General features: G+C 36.8%; 1 protein-coding gene across 1 annotated transcript; it reads left to right on the top strand.

Annotated features, from left to right (window-relative positions):
* Positions 1–10614: 10614 nt before the first annotated feature.
* PGK2 (phosphoglycerate kinase 2) lies at positions 10615–11921 on the top strand. Its single transcript, XM_008691808.2, has one exon. It carries the CDS (start codon positions 10615–10617, stop codon positions 11866–11868), a length of 1254 nt encoding a protein of 417 aa, XP_008690030.2. The 3' UTR covers positions 11869–11921.
* Positions 11922–18087: the final 6166 nt, after the last annotated feature.

Raw genomic sequence — 18087 nt, 5'->3', positions numbered from 1 at the left:
ATATTATCCAGTTTCATGGTCAGGTATAATTGAAAGCTGGTGTAATGAGTCTAAATATTTCCAGAAAAAGGAACGGACATCATCAGATAAGAACATAGCTACTAACTATTATAAACGGACAACCTGTGTGCTGGAAAATACACACATTGTTTAAGTGATACAGCATGAATCACAAGAAGGCAGGAACAACTAAAAGTCATTCTACCATCTTAACGCACATGTATACTTGGTCCACTGAGTTCTTCTCTTTACACATTTGATTTTATAGGAAGTCACAAAACTGTAAAATGTCAGTCTCCTTTGTAAATTACATTTGCGATATTTATAAATAACACAAATAGCCTCAACTCTTTTTATAGTACAGAGATTCTTGTAAAGTATACCACATTTACCACTTTAAAATTACGTGGCATTTATGCTCAGTGGCATAATATATATTCACATCATTGTGCAACCATCACCACCATTCACCTCCAGAAATTTTTAGTCTTCCAAACTCAAACTGTACTCATGAGACCATAACTCCTCATTTCTGCAGGTCCCCAGCTCCTGGAAACTACATTCTACTTTCTGTATTTATCAGTTTGTTTATGCTATGTATCTCATATAAAAGGAAACATACAGTATTTGTGCGTTTGTGACTGGTTTATTTCACATAGCAAATACCCTCAAATCTGTGTTCATCCATGTTGTAGCATGTGTCAGAATATTCACTCATATGTGGAACATAAGGAGTAGCACGGAGAACCACAGGGGAAGGGAGGAAAAATTAAATGGGAAGAAATCAGAGAGGGAGACAAACCAAAACCATGAGACTCTGGACTCTGGGAAACAAACTGAGGGTTACAGAAGAGAGGGAGGAGTGGGAAGGGGGTGATGGATATTAAGGAGGGCTTATGTTGTGATGAGCACTGGGTGTTATACACGACTAATGAATCATTGAACACTACACCAAAAACTAATGATGTACTATATGCCAGCTAACTGAACACAAAAATAAAAATAAATTAATTAATTAAAAAAAAAGAATATTCTTTTTAAGGCAGAATTATCTTCCATTGTATGTATAGACCACATTTTGTGGATCTACTGATCTGTCAATAACCATTTGGTTTATCTTCCCCTTTCAGTTATTACAAATTATGCTGCTATAAACATGTGTGAGCAAATATCTCTTTGAGTTTCTGCTTCCAATACTTTTATACACAAAGGTAAAAGTGCTGAATTACTGGTAATTCTATTTTTAATTTTTGGAGAAACCATCAGACCGTTTTTCATAGCAGTTATGCAGGTTTACATTCCTACCCAAAGTTCACAAGAGTTCCAATTTCAACACGTCCTCATCAATACTTGGTATATTCTGGGGTTTTTTGGATAGTAACTGTTTTAATGGGTATAAGCTGGCATCATACTGGGGTTCTGATCTGTTTTCCCTAATGATTCACGATATTGAACATCTTTCATGGGCTTATTGGCCATTTGTATGTATCCCCTGGAATAATGTCTATTCAAGTCATTGGGCCATTTTTTAAAAAATTATTTTTAATTCCAGTATAATTAATGTACAGTGTTGTATTAGTTTTATGTATACAAAATAGTGATTAAGCAATTCTATATGTTACTCAGTGCTCATCAAGATAAGTGTACTCTTAATCTCCTTCACCTGTTTTACCCATCTCCCACCCACCTCCCCTCTGGAGTTTGTTCTCTATAGTTAAGAGTCTATTTTTGGTTTGTGTCTTTTTTCTTTGCTCATTTGTTTTGTTTCATAAATTCCATATATGAATGAAATCATATGGTATTTGTCTTTCTCTGACTGACTTATTTCATTTACTTTGGCCCATTTTTAATTAGATTTTTAAAAGATTTTATTTATTTGAGAAAGAGAAAGAGAGAGTGCACATGAGCAGGGGGAGAGATGGAGGAAGAGGGAGAGGGAGAAGCAGACTCCCCACTGAGCCAAGAGCCTGATAAGGGGCTTGATACCAGGACCTAGAGATCATGACCTGAGCAGAAGTCAGACGATTAACTGAAAGAACAACCCAGGTGGCCCTAGATTTTTTTATTTTTTAATTGTAGTTGTGTTGCAGGAATTCTTTATGTGTTCTGGATACTAACTCCTTCTCAGATACATGGTTTGCATATAATTTCCCCCGTTCCATGGGTAGCATTTTCACTCTGTTTATTGCGTCCTTTCCTACACAGTAATTTTTAATTTGATGTCATCCAATTTATCTATTTTTATTTTGTTGCTGTGCTTTTAGTCTCATATCCAAGAAATCATTACCAAATCCAATGCCATAAACTTTTCCCCCATTTTCTTCTAAGAGTTTTATAGTTTTGGCTCTTATATTTAGGTTTTTGATCCATTTTGATTTAACTTTTAATATGGTAAAAGGTCAGGGTACAACTTCATTCTTTAACATAGGCATATGCAATTTCCCCAATACCATTTGTTGAAAACATTGTTTTTCTCCTATTAAATGGCTTGGGACTCTTTTTGAATATCATTTGCTAATATATATAATGGTTTATTTCTGGGTTTTCTATCCTTCCCATTGGTCTATATGTCTGTCTTTAGGTCAACACTATATGATGTTTATTATTGTACATCCTTTGATTTTTATATAACAACCAAGCAAACCCCTTTACATAACCTGATTTTCCACATGGGTTTGACAAGAAGAAGAGAATGAGCCAGGGTTGGTAATAGCCACTCATGCTTCTTAGGGGAAATTCATAAATAGACTTTCTGGTATCAACAAGAATGAGTCAGGAAAGGTTGACACATGATTCTGATCTTCCCTGGATATACTAGGTAATATGACTGAGAAATGTCTTCTGCACAGCCATGCACAGCCTATGTACAGAATATCATTATTCAAGTTCCTTTTGAACATTGGCTTTTTCAATATGAAGTAACCAATGCTACTTCTTTTTTTAACCTATACTTTCCCTCTACTCATTGCTTATATCCCATAAAAAAATGAATGTTGGTCGTTTTACAATAGAAAGTACATCCAAAAGTCAACATATTTCCAAAGAAAAATAAACTGGCAATAAATAGGAAAAATGGCAATCATCAAGTCACCTTCCTCTGTCAATCTGATTTTCTCTGCCCGGTTTCCATCATGTCCAGATATGTGTGTTGGTTAGAATTTGTTGAAATTGGAACCCTTGAGCCTTGCTGTTGGGAATGTAAAATGATATAGTCACTGTGGTAGACAATATGCCAATTCCTCAAAAAATTAAACATAGAATTACCCCATGATCCAGCAATTCCACGTCCAGGTATTGGACTCAAAAGAATTGAAAGCAGGGACTAGATCAGATATTCACACAATCAGGCTCATAACAGCATTATTTATGGTAGTAAAAATGGGGAAGCAACCCAAGTGTCCATCGATGGATGAATGGATAAGCAAAATGTGATGTGTACATACAATGGAATATAATTCCTCCTTGAAAAGAAAGGAAATTCTGACCCTTGCTACAATATGGATGAACCTTGAATGATATAAGCCTGTCATATAAGGACAAATATTGTATGATTCCACTTATATGAGTGACCTGTAGTAGTCATATTCAAGAAACACAGGAGTGCATGGTGGTTTCCAAGGGCTGGAAGAGTGGGATACAGAGAGTCATTGTTGAAAGGATAAAGAGTCTCAATGTGAGAAGATGAGGAAAGCCCTGGAAATGAATGGGAGTGATGGTCGCACAAAATGTGAATATACATAATGCCATAAAACTGTGCACTTGAAAATGATAAAAATGATAAATTTTCTGTTATGTATATTCTCTCACAATAAAGAACGGGAAAAAAGAAAAGCTTAATCTAGCTTCTTCTTTCAAACACAATAACTTTTGAAGAAAGAAACCTGAAAGGAAGAAAGAAAGAAAGAAAGAAAGAAAGAAAGAAAGAAGAAAGAAATTCCCTCTATTTTTGGTTAGAGTATCCATTTACTAAATTCACACTGTTCTCAACATAGAAACATATAACACTTTCAGAAACTTCATTTTTATAAATAGTTTAAACATTGTATTACAAACATTACACAATTCTGGATACATCCTCAGTGAAATAATACTATTCTAATGGAGAACAGGTGGTACTTAAAATCTTTTCCACCAATTTTTGAAATCTAATTGACACATAACACTGTGTAAGTGTAGAATTTACAATATAATGATTTGATACATGTACGTATTGCAAAATGATTAACACAATAAGAGAAGTCTATTTTAAGACTAGAATTGTATCTTTTCTTTTGATAACTGACTTCATTTAACACATCTCATGTATTCAATTCAGATTTCATTAAGTCATGCAAATCAGATTTAGTTAGCTGTGGTTAATAAAATTAAATTTTATCTCTTTAAGAAGATGTGTCTTTTCTTAGTGACTGTGGCTCTTTTGAGATAATGTTGTGTAACCATGCTAATTTCTTTCAGTTAGCTCCTGCTCCCATGCCAATAAAGTCATCAGCTATCACGAAAAAATACAAGGTCTTGAATGCAGTCACATGATGGTTAAACAATTCTGCAAATTTACTTGTTATTTTACTGGGGTAAAATAGCTTATTAATCATGTACTGTGCTGTGAAGATGAGAGATGCTTATTGGATCATATCTTTTACCGTATTTTGTTTCAGTAGCATGTACTGAATTGTATTGGTTTTAATGGTAACTGAAATCCTAATTTATAGTAATCAATAGGGCCTCAGTTTACTAACATCAATGTCACCTATTCCTGTCTCAATACAGCCTGAACTAACGTTGTAACCTTTATCAATGCTAGAGCAAGGATGGAGTTCAACATAGCCTCATATTTCAATCATGTGATTTATAACTGTTAAGGTTGACTTAATTCAGTTGATGGCATAACTGAATCCTTGCACTAAAACCTGTCCTAAAGTAGAGTCTTACTGTGTTTAACTCTCTCTCAAGCTTTCTCATTGTCCCACCGCCCCTGATGTCTGTCTTCCCTACATAGCTAACATTCGCTAATAACTCCTCATTTTTTCATTTACTTCTATTTTAAACCAATCGTTGAAGCAATCTATAAAACAGAGTCCAGTCTCATTACTTGCAAGAGAAATATTACTTAATTGGAAATGGTTTAAATGTATCATATATTGATTGTAACTCCCATAAACATATGAGAAGCAGGAATAAAAAAAATCATATGTACTTAATTTACGAATACTTATTCAGCAGTGACTACCAACCAAATGTTATGCATATATATGGGAGGTAGTCCCCTTCATTTCAAAGGAATTACAAAACATACATGAACAACATGACATAATATTAAAAATAAATGAGCTCCAAAAGGTATCGAGTCATACAGGAAAAGTGCCAGAGCAGCATAAAATTGCTCCTATTTAGAGACTTGGTGAAATATAACAAGTAGCCTGCAGGATGTAAAGGATGTGACTGGTTCTGGGGTGTGAGGGTAATTCACAATCACTTGGTAAAAAAAATAAAACAAAATAAATCTCTGTTCATTTTATAGAAATGTGAATGGCATGGTAAATAAAAGTTCTTTTCACCCTCATCTAAAAATTGAAATTGATATTTTTTTGATTTTCTCAAAAATATTTGTGTTGTGAATGCGGTTGTGATCACCTAAGAATAGGATGCTTACATAGGAAAGGAATTCAAATAAGGAAATAATGAAAAAAATCAAGAAATCTGAAATTGCCAATCAGAGCTTCTAATTAGCATGCTAGGACCAGCTTAACAACCTTGAAGTCGTAAAATGTGAAAGAACAACTTCTAAGAATCCTGTTTAACCTATACATTCCGACTGAGGGCATTCATCGGCCTCGGGCTGTGTACTCCCTCCACGTACACACAAACAAAAAAGCGTAGTAAGTATTAGGTATAAAGGATAAATAATATGTGGTCCCAGGATATTCAGAGGGAAGCAATGCCTTATGCTCATGAGGGAAAAGAGACAAATACAAATCACTAAAACTCCCCCCATCCCCCCACCTCCCATCCCCCACCCTCGCCCAGGGAGAACCAAGCAAGGTTGGTAGAAAGACAGGAAGTCCTGTGTCCTTGGGAGTGCCGCAGAGAGTGTTAGGAAACTTAAGGGACCAGACACATCCAGGTCAGACAGAACTGTAAATGGACGTCAGCAGCGTGGGGAGGGGCCTCCAAGGCTGAAGAAAACAAGAGTCAGGACACCGAGTCACAGAGGTACTGCCAGCTCAGAAGACAGTCGAGTATTTGTTTTGAATAAAGGGATGTAATCTTAGCCAAGACTGTACACAAGAAAGACAAATCTCATCCAATGTGAGCCAGACACAATGCTGGTCTGTATTTCTCTACAGCAGTTCAACTGAGAATCTCATCAGGAAGTATCAGGAAGGTTTCCCCAGACAGGTCTTCTTCACATGCTGGCTAGGTTTTTCCACCATACCAACAACTATTGAACCAGACCCTTGCCCCTAAAAACTGTATACTTCCTGCTATGCACTGTCAACCTCTTCTACCACGAATGTTATAATGATAAATCAAGTTTTTCAATGTATTGGCTAATAAAGCATGGTAACGTAGGAGTGAATTGTAGTGGGGTGGTATGTTTAACCTAACAGAAGATGTCATCAATTGTATAATACATCATACAATAAAAAGGAAAAAAAAATACTACAGAATGTCTTCAATGCCAAGAGCCTCCTGATTTCAGAGAAGTTAGATTGCAAGAAAAGCAGATTCTCTTTAATATGCCTGATATAACTGCAATGCTCAAAATATTTCTGGAAGTCCTTGTCAAAACGATTCAGTTAAAATACATGTAAATATGAAGATGGAAAGGAAAGAGAAATTGATTTAATTATGCTGAGGTTAAATGATCATTTATATGTTCCTTTCTTTGAGTTTTCTATTTAAACTAAAGAAATTCAGCAAGGAAGCCCAATATGAGATCAACTTATCACCATAAACAGTGTCTTTCCATGTTCATAATAACTGCAAAATAATATAAAAATCAATTTTATCATTTACAACAGCAATAAAAATGCTAAAAACTGTGATCATTATCACTAATCATCAGAGGACTGCAAATCAAAACCACAATAAGATAGCTCCTTGTACCTGTTAGAATGGCTGAAATCAAAACGACAAGAAATGACAAGTGTTGGCAAGGATGTAGAGAAAAAGGAACGCTGTGCACTGTTGGTGGGAATAGAAATTGGTGCAACCACTGTGGAAGATAGTATGGAGGTTCCTCAAAAAGTTAAAAATAGAAATACCATACAATTCAGTAATTCCACTACTAGGAATTTTCCCAAGGGAAACAAAAACGTTAATTTGAAAAGACATATGTACCTCTATGTTTGTTATAGCCTTATTTACAATAGCCAAGATATGGAAGCAACCTAAATGTCCATGGATAGATGATGTGGTGTGTGTGTGTGTGTGTGTGTGTGTGTGTGTGTGTATGTGCATATATATAAAATATAGAATGGAATATTACACAGCCAACCAAAAGGATGAGATCTTGCCATTTACAACAACATGGATGAACCTAGAGGGTGTTATGGTAATTGAAATAAGATATAGAAAAACAATTATCATATGATTTCACTTTTTGCGGACTCTAAACCAAGACAAATAAATGGGCAACAAACACATGAAAAGCAGAAACAGACCCATAAATACAGAGAACAATATGATGGTTGCCAGAGGGGAGGGGTTAGGGATGGGCAAAGAAGATGAAGCGGTATGAGAGGCACAGGATTCCAGTTATGGAATGAATAATTCACGGGAATGAAAAGTACAGCATCAAGAATATAGTCAATGGTATTGTAATTGTGTGGTGACAGAGGGTAGCTACACTTGTGGTGAGCATAGCATAATGTATACAGTTCTCAAATCACTATGTTGTATACCTGAAACTAATGTAATGTGTATCAACTATATGTCAATAAAAAAACAAAACAAAAAAAAAATATAGACTGCTATAGAAGCTTCCTTGTCCAAAATCTAGTCTACAGATTCCTTAAGATTACTGGTAAAGCACAAATACGAATTTTTTTCAATTAAGAAAAAATAAAACCGTGATCATCACTTATTTAGAAAATGAGATTTACTAAGATTTTAAGTCATACTTAGCTCCCCAAATTCATTGCTTTGTTTTAGACCTAAATTTGTCCCTAGTAGAATAAACCTAACCAGAGTTGTTTTTCTCTTTTTAAAAAAGTCAGCCTCACTGAGATTAGCATTCTGTTATTTTTTAATGACTTAAAATACCTTTAAGTCTCCTATTTATATTATATCGTAGCTAGATATAAAGGTTTCTGTAAAAAATAGGGTTTTTTTTTGTTTGATAAGTGGGATCTTTACTTCCTTTGCATTTCATCAATTTTTCCATTCTAGAAACTTAAAAAAATGTATCTTCTTGGTGTGAATGTTGCTAAAATTCAGTATATTATTTTTAGGATGTGCGTTTGTTTCAAATCTTGCTTTTTGCATATCTTGTTATAACTTCTTTAAATCCGAGATCCTATGTCTTTATTCTATAACAGGAAATTATTTTAAAAAATATTTTATCACCTCCATACATTTTTCTCTCCCTTTATGACTTCTCCGAGATGGATATTGTCACTATCGTTAGTTTCCACGCACCTTGGCTTTGTCCTCACTCTCTTCTTCTTGGTCTTTTTCTAGTCCGCTATGTCCGTGTTCCTCCATCAATTATCTGATCACTAATTCATTCTTTAGTTACTTGTATGTCTATTTTATTATAAGCCTATCGCTTTGAGTTATGCATTTCAACTTTTCTTCATATCTCTTACATTCCAGTGGTTATGGTTCCTAACTGCTTCATCCTCCTTCATATTTCCATTATTTTTATTTCCCTCAGGTTATTTTCCCATTTATTTTAATCTTGTGTTGAATTCCCATTATTTGGCTCCTTAGATATATTGTGCTATTTGTTGCCTTTCTCTCATAAAATGGAAGCTCCTCAAATATATTGATTTTTTCTCCTTATAATTGTTTGTATTGTCTTGGTTACTAATGTCTGTAGAGTGAGCTAAACCTCAGGCACTAACCTCACTTGTGTGGGTGCCCACGTGGGTGTGTGCGAGTGTGTGTGTGTGTTACAAATGGACAAAAATATCAATTAAGAGACCATGGATGTCATCTGTCCTCTAGGAAATACAGTTCATCTACTTCAATAAATTCTCCTCTCCCAGATTATTTGTTGAGAGACAGAGCCTGCCAGCCTTAAACATAATTGTCCTTCACTCTGCACTTTGTGAAAAAGTTAGAGAAGGATTGGTGTTAGTTCTCTTGTAAATGTTTGGTAGAATTCACCAGTGAAACCATCAAGTCCAGGGCTTCTCTTTATCAGGAAATTTTTGATTACTGATTCTAGCATCTTACTAGTTATAAATCTATTGATTTTTTAAAATTTCTTCATGATTCTGTCTTGGTAGGGCTTGTGTTTCTAGGAATTTGTCCATTTCACCCAGTATATCTGATTTGTTGCTATGAAATTATTTACAGTACTCTTATAATAATTGTTCTTTCTGTAAAATCAATAGTAATGTCCTCACTTTCATTTCTTATCTTAATAATTTGAGTCTTTTTTTTTCTTAGTCCATTTAGATAAAGGTTTGTCAATTTTGTTGATCTCTCCAAAAAACAAAATTTTTATTTTATTGTTTTTGTCTACTGTTTTTGTTTTCTCAATTTCATTTACCTCTGTCCTAATCTTTATATTTCCTTTCACCTGCAACCTATAAATTTAGTTTGTTTTTCTTTTTCTAGTCCCTTAAGTTAGGTTGTTAATTTGAAATCTTATTATTTAACTTAAACATTAGAGCAAGAAATTTCTTCTTTAACATTGCATTTTTTTGTGTCCCATAAATTTAATTGTATTATTTGTATTTTCATTCTTCTCTAAGCATTTTCTAATCTCTCAATGGTCTGAGAATAGAATAAGGTAATAAAAAACAGATCATTCTCACTTGCCCTAGAATATATCTAAAACCAAATGCTGACACCAAGCTATGCTGTTAACAGAAATATTTATAAAGACAAAAACAGAAGCATACTATGTGACCTTGAATAAAGAAGGAGTCATAAAACCATTTTTACAAATCACCTCTTTATTTGATACTACGGTTTTTATATCTCACTATAATTAAGATTTGACCAGGCTGCGGGCTTTTTGTTTTGTTTCACTTCATTTTGTTTTAAAATAAGAGCAAGTGTCAAAGAGATGTGGAAAAAGAGAACCTGCAGGAGCCTTTGCCCTCAAAAACATTCTTATTCCAGGATTTCTTCACTTTCCCTGCTCTCACTCCAAGCCAGGTACCACTACTCTAGGTTCACTCTCAGCACTGGCAGTTTGAATCTGCACGGGCAACTCATTCCAAATCCAGATTGACAAGACCATTAGCCAATCACAGAGCCAGGTTTCCTTTCCTCCAGTTCAGTTATGTCTGCCCTATGGAAGACAGTAATAAGAAGAAAGGGGCGGGCCAAGGGGAAAGGCGTTGGAGAGCACCACCTATCCAACCTCCCAAGGGCAGTAAAGTGATTCTTCAGCATTGGGATCTAGCTTTCAGCTTCTGTCTTTGTATTGTCAAGATGTCTCTTTCTAAGAAATTAACTTTGGACAAGCTGGATGTTAGAGGGAAGCGGGTCATCATGAGAGTAGATTTTAATGTTCCCATGAAGAAGAACGAGATTACAAATAACCAGAGAATCAAAGCTTCCATCCCAAGCGTCAAGTACTGTCTAGATAAAGGAGCCAGGTCAGTAGTTCTTATGAGTCATCTAGGTCGACCTGATGGTGTTCCCATGCCAGATAAATACTCATTAGAGCCCGTTGCTGCTGAGCTCAAATCCTTACTGGGCAAGGATGTTCTGTTTCTAAAGGACTGTGTGGGCCCAGAAGTGGAGAAGGCCTGTGCCAACCCGGCTGCTGGTTCAGTTATCCTACTGGAGAACCTACGTTTTCATGTGGAGGAAGAAGGAAAAGGCCAGGATCCTTCTGGAAATAAGCTTAAAGCCGAACCAGATAAAATAGAAGCCTTCCGAGCATCACTCTCCAAACTAGGGGATGTCTATGTCAATGATGCTTTTGGCACTGCTCACCGGGCCCACAGTTCTATGGTGGGAGTAAATCTGCCCCAGAAGGCATCTGGGTTCCTGATGAAAAAAGAGCTGGATTACTTTGCCAAAGCCTTAGAAAACCCAGAGAGACCCTTTCTGGCTATACTTGGTGGAGCCAAAGTGGCAGACAAAATCCAGCTTATCCAAAATATGCTGGACAAGGTCAATGAGATGATAATTGGCGGTGGAATGGCTTTTACCTTCCTTAAGGTACTCAACAACATGGAGATTGGTGCATCCCTCTTTGATGAAGAGGGGGCCAAGATTGTCAAAGATATCATGGCTAAAGCCAGTAAGAATGGTGTGAACATTACCTTTCCGGTCGACTTTATCACTGCTGACAAGTTTGAGGAGAATGCTAAGGTTGGCCAAGCCACTGTAGCATCAGGCATACCTGCTGGCTGGATGGCTTTGGACTGTGGTCCTGAGACTAACAAGAAGGATGCTCAAGTTGTGGCCCAAGCCAAGCTAATTGTGTGGAATGGACCTGTAGGGGTATTTGAATGGGATGCCTTTGCTAAGGGAACAAAAGCCCTCATGGATGAAATTGTGAAAGCCACTTCCAGGGGCTGTATCACCATTATAGGAGGCGGAGACACTGCTACTTGCTGTGCCAAATGGAACACTGAAGATAAAGTCAGCCATGTGAGCACCGGAGGAGGTGCTAGTCTGGAACTCCTGGAAGGTAAAGTCCTTCCTGGAGTGGAAGCCCTCAGCAACCTGTAGCTGATGATTTTCCTTTCCACTATTTCCTGTCCATAGGCTTTAATTCAATTAGTGCTCTACATTTCAACTTGACTTTTGCTGTAGTTTACCACTATAACAAGGCCTAGGCAATGACTAAGGGGTCAGTTATCAGAAACTCTTATCATCAGTACAACAATGCAACTCATTTTAGTTCTGTCATGTATTTGCCTGCTCTCCTCAAGATCTCATTCGAACTTGCTGTGAGTCATAGGAAGGATATACTCTTACATTGCATATTAAATTGAGTTGAATAAGCTTAATCTCTCTCTCTTTAATTTCACTCCAGCTTTATTATTATTTTACTACTTGAAACATGGAAAGCAAGACAAAATCCAAGTTGTTGGGGAAGGGGGGATAGAAGCTAACAAACTTTTAAACAAAAAAGGGCTCAAATAAATCAAGACAAATAATTGCATTTAAGACTATATGGGTAACAAAACTCCGCTAAAAGGAAATTTCTCACTAAATAAGGAAGAAGAGAAATGAGAGGTATTTACCAAACTGAAGAAATTGAAAAAAAGGAAAGAAATTAAACCCAAGAAAGGAATTATGTCTGTATGCATGGATACGCAAGAGTATATACATATGTGTCTGTTAGAATGGGAGCTACAAATTAAATCCAGGCTTTAAATAAAGAAGTTATTATTTTACATTTAGAGCAGATATTGTTTAATAAATAATATAACTACTAAATCTTAAAACTGGATTTTTGAGATAAAAAATATATATGTAAATAGTCATAAAAAAGAGATATAAAATTATTCCATATTAGAAAATAGAATAAAAAATACTTAGAAATGTAGAAGACATTAAAACACTTATTAGAAAATATTTTGCCTAGTTCCGTAGACAAAGAACTGGCATAGGGCAATGCTGTTCATTTAAGAGCAAAAATGTACTAGAAATCAATAGAGTCTATTACTAAAAGGAAGTGGAAGGGTGATAAATACTGAGGGGACAGTAATGGCTTCTGATAGACTGTCACTCTGCCCCCCCCCATGTACCCACATACAAGTATCCATGTATCTTTCTTACATAAAGAAAGCATCCTTTCTCCAAGATTATAATCAAAGTCCAGTTACTGCATCCCACTCAAAACTGGGTATCTCTGGGTGACGCACAATCTTCCATGCGATCCAGTGGGAAGCCCAACAGCCTGGTGAACAGAAAAGTGCAGTCATTTATTTCTCTTCTACCTCTGACACCTGTACGCACTCAATATACAACAGTGGAAAAGAAATAGAAAAGTGGCAATTAAAAACCCTCACCTAAAAAAGTTATTAGTTCATTGCAACTGTGAAATAAATGGTGCTGGCTCAGAATTTCAAAAGCCCCCTGACCCAGCGGTGAAAGAACTTCCGTGGTTAGACGGGTTTTATTCGTTGTCCTTTTTTGGCCCCATGTTTGGTCACCAGGAAAATTTTCCTTGTTTCCTCATCTTCCTTGCCATCTGCCGAAGCAGATGTTGGGGAGTTGGGCCACATTAGGCCACTAAACAGCTTTCTTGGCTTCCTCTCTGCTGGGGCAGTGTTAAGAAATCAAGGATTTCTTCATATTTCACACAGCTGAAAACCTTTGAAGGCCAGGCTAGTGACTTTTCAACTTTCTGAAGAAGCGAGGTCTCTGTGTGAAAGAAGCTCACTCAAAAATGTCTTCTAGTGATGTTTCTTCATCCTCTGCCTCTTGTCTTAATTAATTGGTGGCTTTGCTGGGCTCACTTTCCTTTTCTTCATTTTAAGACCCATGGCCCTCTAAAAAAGTAGGCAGGAGAGGGAAGGCAACACCTATAACTTGGTTATTTGCCTGAGGCCCTCTCATATTTTTGGCTGAGAAGTCCAAATGGGAGGCTTTTGAGTAAAACTGTGATAGTCTTTCTTTTGTTGCTTGTGAGATTAAGACAGTTAGCTTTTCCAACCCTGAGAGAACTCACTTGCCTGGTGTATTAGCCAATTTAGGTCTCAGGCAACAAGGAGATTGTCCAATATTTCCTGGATATGCTCCTTTTTTGTTGTGGTATTTTGCTTAAAACAGCATGTAACAACCCAAACATACTGATATTTTGCCTCTTTCTATACACTTCCGCCATAGCTTTAGGCTCTACAGGAGTGCGTTCCGTCTACTACAGTACCAAAGACAGCAGTCTTACCAAACGCCACAGCAGAAAATGATCAGCACCTTCCATGGTGGCTTCCATGCCACTTTACTCACTTCCTTCCACCTGACACCTAAGCTAATGCTATATTTTATGAGTTTTTTTTTTTTTTTTAAGACATCCCACTTGACAGGCAGCAATTTCTACATTAGTTGGTCTCTAGACTAGTGGTCTCCACCAGGGACAATTTTTCCCTGTAGAGGGTATTTGCCAAAGAATGGAAACATTTTTGTTCATCCCAAACGGGATGAGAAGAGGTACTACAGGCATCTTGTAACTATGACGAAGGATGCTGCTGGACAACCTACCGCGCACAGCACAACCTCCACAACAAAGCACCATCTAGCCCAAAATGTCAACGTAGAAATTTCTTTCTTTCTTAGGTGACATTCCAGGATCATTATGGGTAAGTAGCCACTTCTTGAGCTTATCCAAGTACTCAGGCTAGCAAAACAGCTCTGTTAGCATTGGCACCTGGCTTTCCTCTCTACAAGCAGGAAGATCAATTCAGTCGTTGACATTTTCCAGCCAACTGGGTAGAGAAAGAAGAATCCAGAGCAACCATCATGTCTTTGAGAAAGAGAACTGGAAGTTTCTTCGGCCTGAACTTAGCAACGTGATCATATCTAGCTCACAATTAGCAAGGGCAATGCATTCTTCGACTGGGTGATCATGGGGCCAGTTAAAATTACTACTAAAAGGACAGTAAAAGGTGGATTGAAGACCGCATCAAACAGAAAGACCTATTAATAATCTTACAAGACACCAAAAGATCTTGGAGTTCATGTTTTTGTGCATGATTTTGTTTTAGAAGATTTTATTTATTTATTTATTTGAATGAGAGAGAGAGAGAGAAAGAGAGAGCACAAGTGGGGTGAGGGGCAGAGGGAGAAGCAGGCTTTCTGCTGAGTAGGGACCCTGATGCGGGACTTGATCCTGGGACTCTGGGATCATGACCTGAGCCCAAGGCAGACACTTAACCAACTGAGCCACCAAGGAGCCCCTTTTGTATATGACTTAACCTAAGATAAAGAACATTTAGAGAGCAAGTACACTTCATGAGAGGAAAAAATTATGAAAGAACTTAAGATGAGTTAAAAAAAAACAATAATATGAGATTGAAAATAAGCTGACAAAAGGTAAAAAAAAAAAGAGGTGACAAATTCACGTACTGTTAGTACAAATTATCAAATGGTGTAGAGCAGTTAAATAAAAGAATTAAAACTGCAGGGAAAAGAATCAGTGCCTTGAATTAGAAGTTGGGAGGGGTACTGAATTCGGTGGAGACCTAGAAAGTAAGAAATAATTGTTTTTGTGTGTGTGAATATATATACACATACTTACATATCACATACATATGTATCACACACACACACACACACACACACACACACACACACACACAAATAATAATTTGGGGGTGCCCCGGTGGCTCCATCGGTTAAGCGTCTGACTCTTGATTTCAGCTCAGGTCATGATCTCAGGGTGGTGAGATTGAGCCCTGCTTCAGGCTCCACACTGACTGTTGAGCCTGTTTGGGATTCTCTCTCTCCCTCTCTCTCTGCCCCCACACCCGCCCTGCTCACACTGTCTGTCTTTCTCTCTCTTTCTCTCAAAGAAAAAAAAAAAAAAAACAGACCTGGGTTCATATATATATATAGTATAGCTGTAATTTCATTTTATTTTATTTTGTTGTTTAAATTTATTTTTATTTTTAAAAGTTTTTATTCAAATTCCAGATAGTTAACATACAGTGTAATATTAGTTTCAAGTATAGCATTGAGTGACTCAATACTTCCATACAACACCCAGCGCTCATCAGAGCAAGTGCATTCTTTAATCCCCATCACCTATTTAACCCATTTTTATAGTCACATTTTGTAATTATATACATTAAATGTACTTAGTTTTCTACTTGTTAAAACCAATTTAAAGAATAAACTTAAAATTAAGATGTTACCACAAGATGGTGGGATTGCCTTGGGTTTTTGGTTCAAACTGAAGGTGCGGGACTTACTTGTTTCCTCCAAGGTTGCAATTTGAGTTACTTAACTCACATGCTTGGAGATTACTATTCACTTATTTTCTGTGAATTTTTCGTTAAAAAAAAAAAACTTGTATATAAATAAGGGATTTCAAGCAACATTAGTTAATAAAGCTGTGAAGAAATTTTTTTTTTTTAAGTAGGTGCTATATTTCCTGGCTTTAAAATTCCGTTAACTTTGTTTTTAGGTATTTTAATATTCTAATTAATTATTAGAAGTCTTCTAGTGGTTGTAACAAAGCTTATGCTTCCTCACTCCATGTGTGTTAATAATAAACCAAGAACGATGGAGATGTCTGATAAAAAAGTAAGAGTGAAATAACTGGAAAATGACAAATTAGAACAGCATACGCACATATATACAAAAGAGACTATTTTAGTTGGTATCTCCTTACCTTGGAGACCCCAAGATTCCTTTCCCTACTTTGTGGCCTAGAAACTTTCCTTAGACAGTAAACAAGGCAATTGTGGGGTCACCTTCTTTGTTCTCCTCCCTTGAATGTTGTTTCACAGATTCTGCCTGGTTTTCAGTTGTTCAGATGAGAGTGTTTATCTACTCCCTGCTATTCTGTCTTCATCAGGAGTAAAGTCTGAATCATTTATTTTCAAAGTTTTACACTAGTAATCTTTTTAAGATCCAGCTGTAGATATGTTAACTCGTTTTTGAATTTGTCATCCTTCTTTTTCTAATATTGGTAAGAAAATAGTTTTCTTCTTGGTGAGGGTCACTTCGTTGTTTGTTTGGTTGTTTTTTTGGAGGGGGTGTTAAAAATATACTTTATTTTTTAGGACAGTTTTAGGTTCATAGCAAAATGGAACGGGAAGTACAGAGTTTCCTTGTACCCCTGTCTCCACACACACAAACTCCCCCACTATCAATATCCAGCCACCGACTGGGACAGTTGTTACAATCAATGAGCCTACATTCAATGAACTTACAGTCTATGAACGTACACATTATTATTTCCAAAGTTTTATCACATCAGGGCCCATTCTTGGTGTCGTACATTCTAAGCGTTTTGACAAATGTGTTATCATATGTATCCATCATTATAGTATATCATACCGAATAGTTTCATTGCCCTAAAAATTCTCTGTGTTCTGACTATTCATCCCTCCCTGCCCTTGAACTTCTGGCAAACATTGATCTTTTTACTGTCTCCATAGTTTTGCCTTTTCTGCAATGTCATATAGGTAGCATCATGATGTACTGGCTTCTTTCACTTAATGATATGCAATTAAGTTTCCTCCATATCGCCTCATGGCTTGATAGCTCCTTTCTCTTTAGCTTTCAATAATATTCCGTTGTCTGGATGTATCACAGTTTATTTAACCATTCACCTACTGAAGGACATCTTGGTGATGGCAATTATGAACAAAACAGCTACAAACATCTGTGTGCAGATTTTTGTGTAGAAGACAGACATGATGTACTAAGTGAAAGGAACTGTGGTGAATAAGCCTTCGGTAATAAACTGGTAAGGTGTGGGGGTAGAGGAATTATGCTATAGTCCTATGATTCAGTGTTAGTCTTATTAAAGTGAGCCTATGCCCCTCAACTGTTGTTTTGTTTTCAACCCCTCTGGTGGTACAGGAGGGCTAGAGGGGGCTGGAGTTGGTTTGTAACTTACTGCGTGTGGAAGGCTAGAACAAGCTTAAGATGGGTTTGGGTATTTCCCTGCCCCCAAGTCAGGTAAATTCTGATAAATCCTCAGTAAGTTAGGTTCTGGTAAAATAGTTTCTCTTGAAGGTGGGCTTTATGAAGTAGATCAGAATGGTCTGTCCAATTTTGAAATAGTTATTTTCCTCTTACCTCCAGCCAGAAGCCTGAGGGGTTTTTTTCTCTGGCTTGATAGAGCTTCTGGAGTTAAAACAGACGTGACCGTGGGGACTCCCCCTGAAGTCTTCATCTTTCAGGCTTATCTACTGAGCCTCTGGCAATTCCTCAGGTAAAATTCCCAGTTTTGCTATTGTGGCAACTGGTTTCTGTGGAGTTCTTTGC

The sequence above is a fragment of the Ursus maritimus genome, unplaced genomic scaffold (genome assembly GCF_017311325.1).
Source record: "Ursus maritimus isolate PB19 unplaced genomic scaffold, ASM1731132v1 scaffold_29, whole genome shotgun sequence".
Taxonomy (NCBI): Eukaryota; Metazoa; Chordata; class Mammalia; order Carnivora; family Ursidae; genus Ursus; species Ursus maritimus.
Note: the sequence above shows the minus strand (reverse complement) of the source record. Positions and strands in the feature narration are given on the sequence as shown.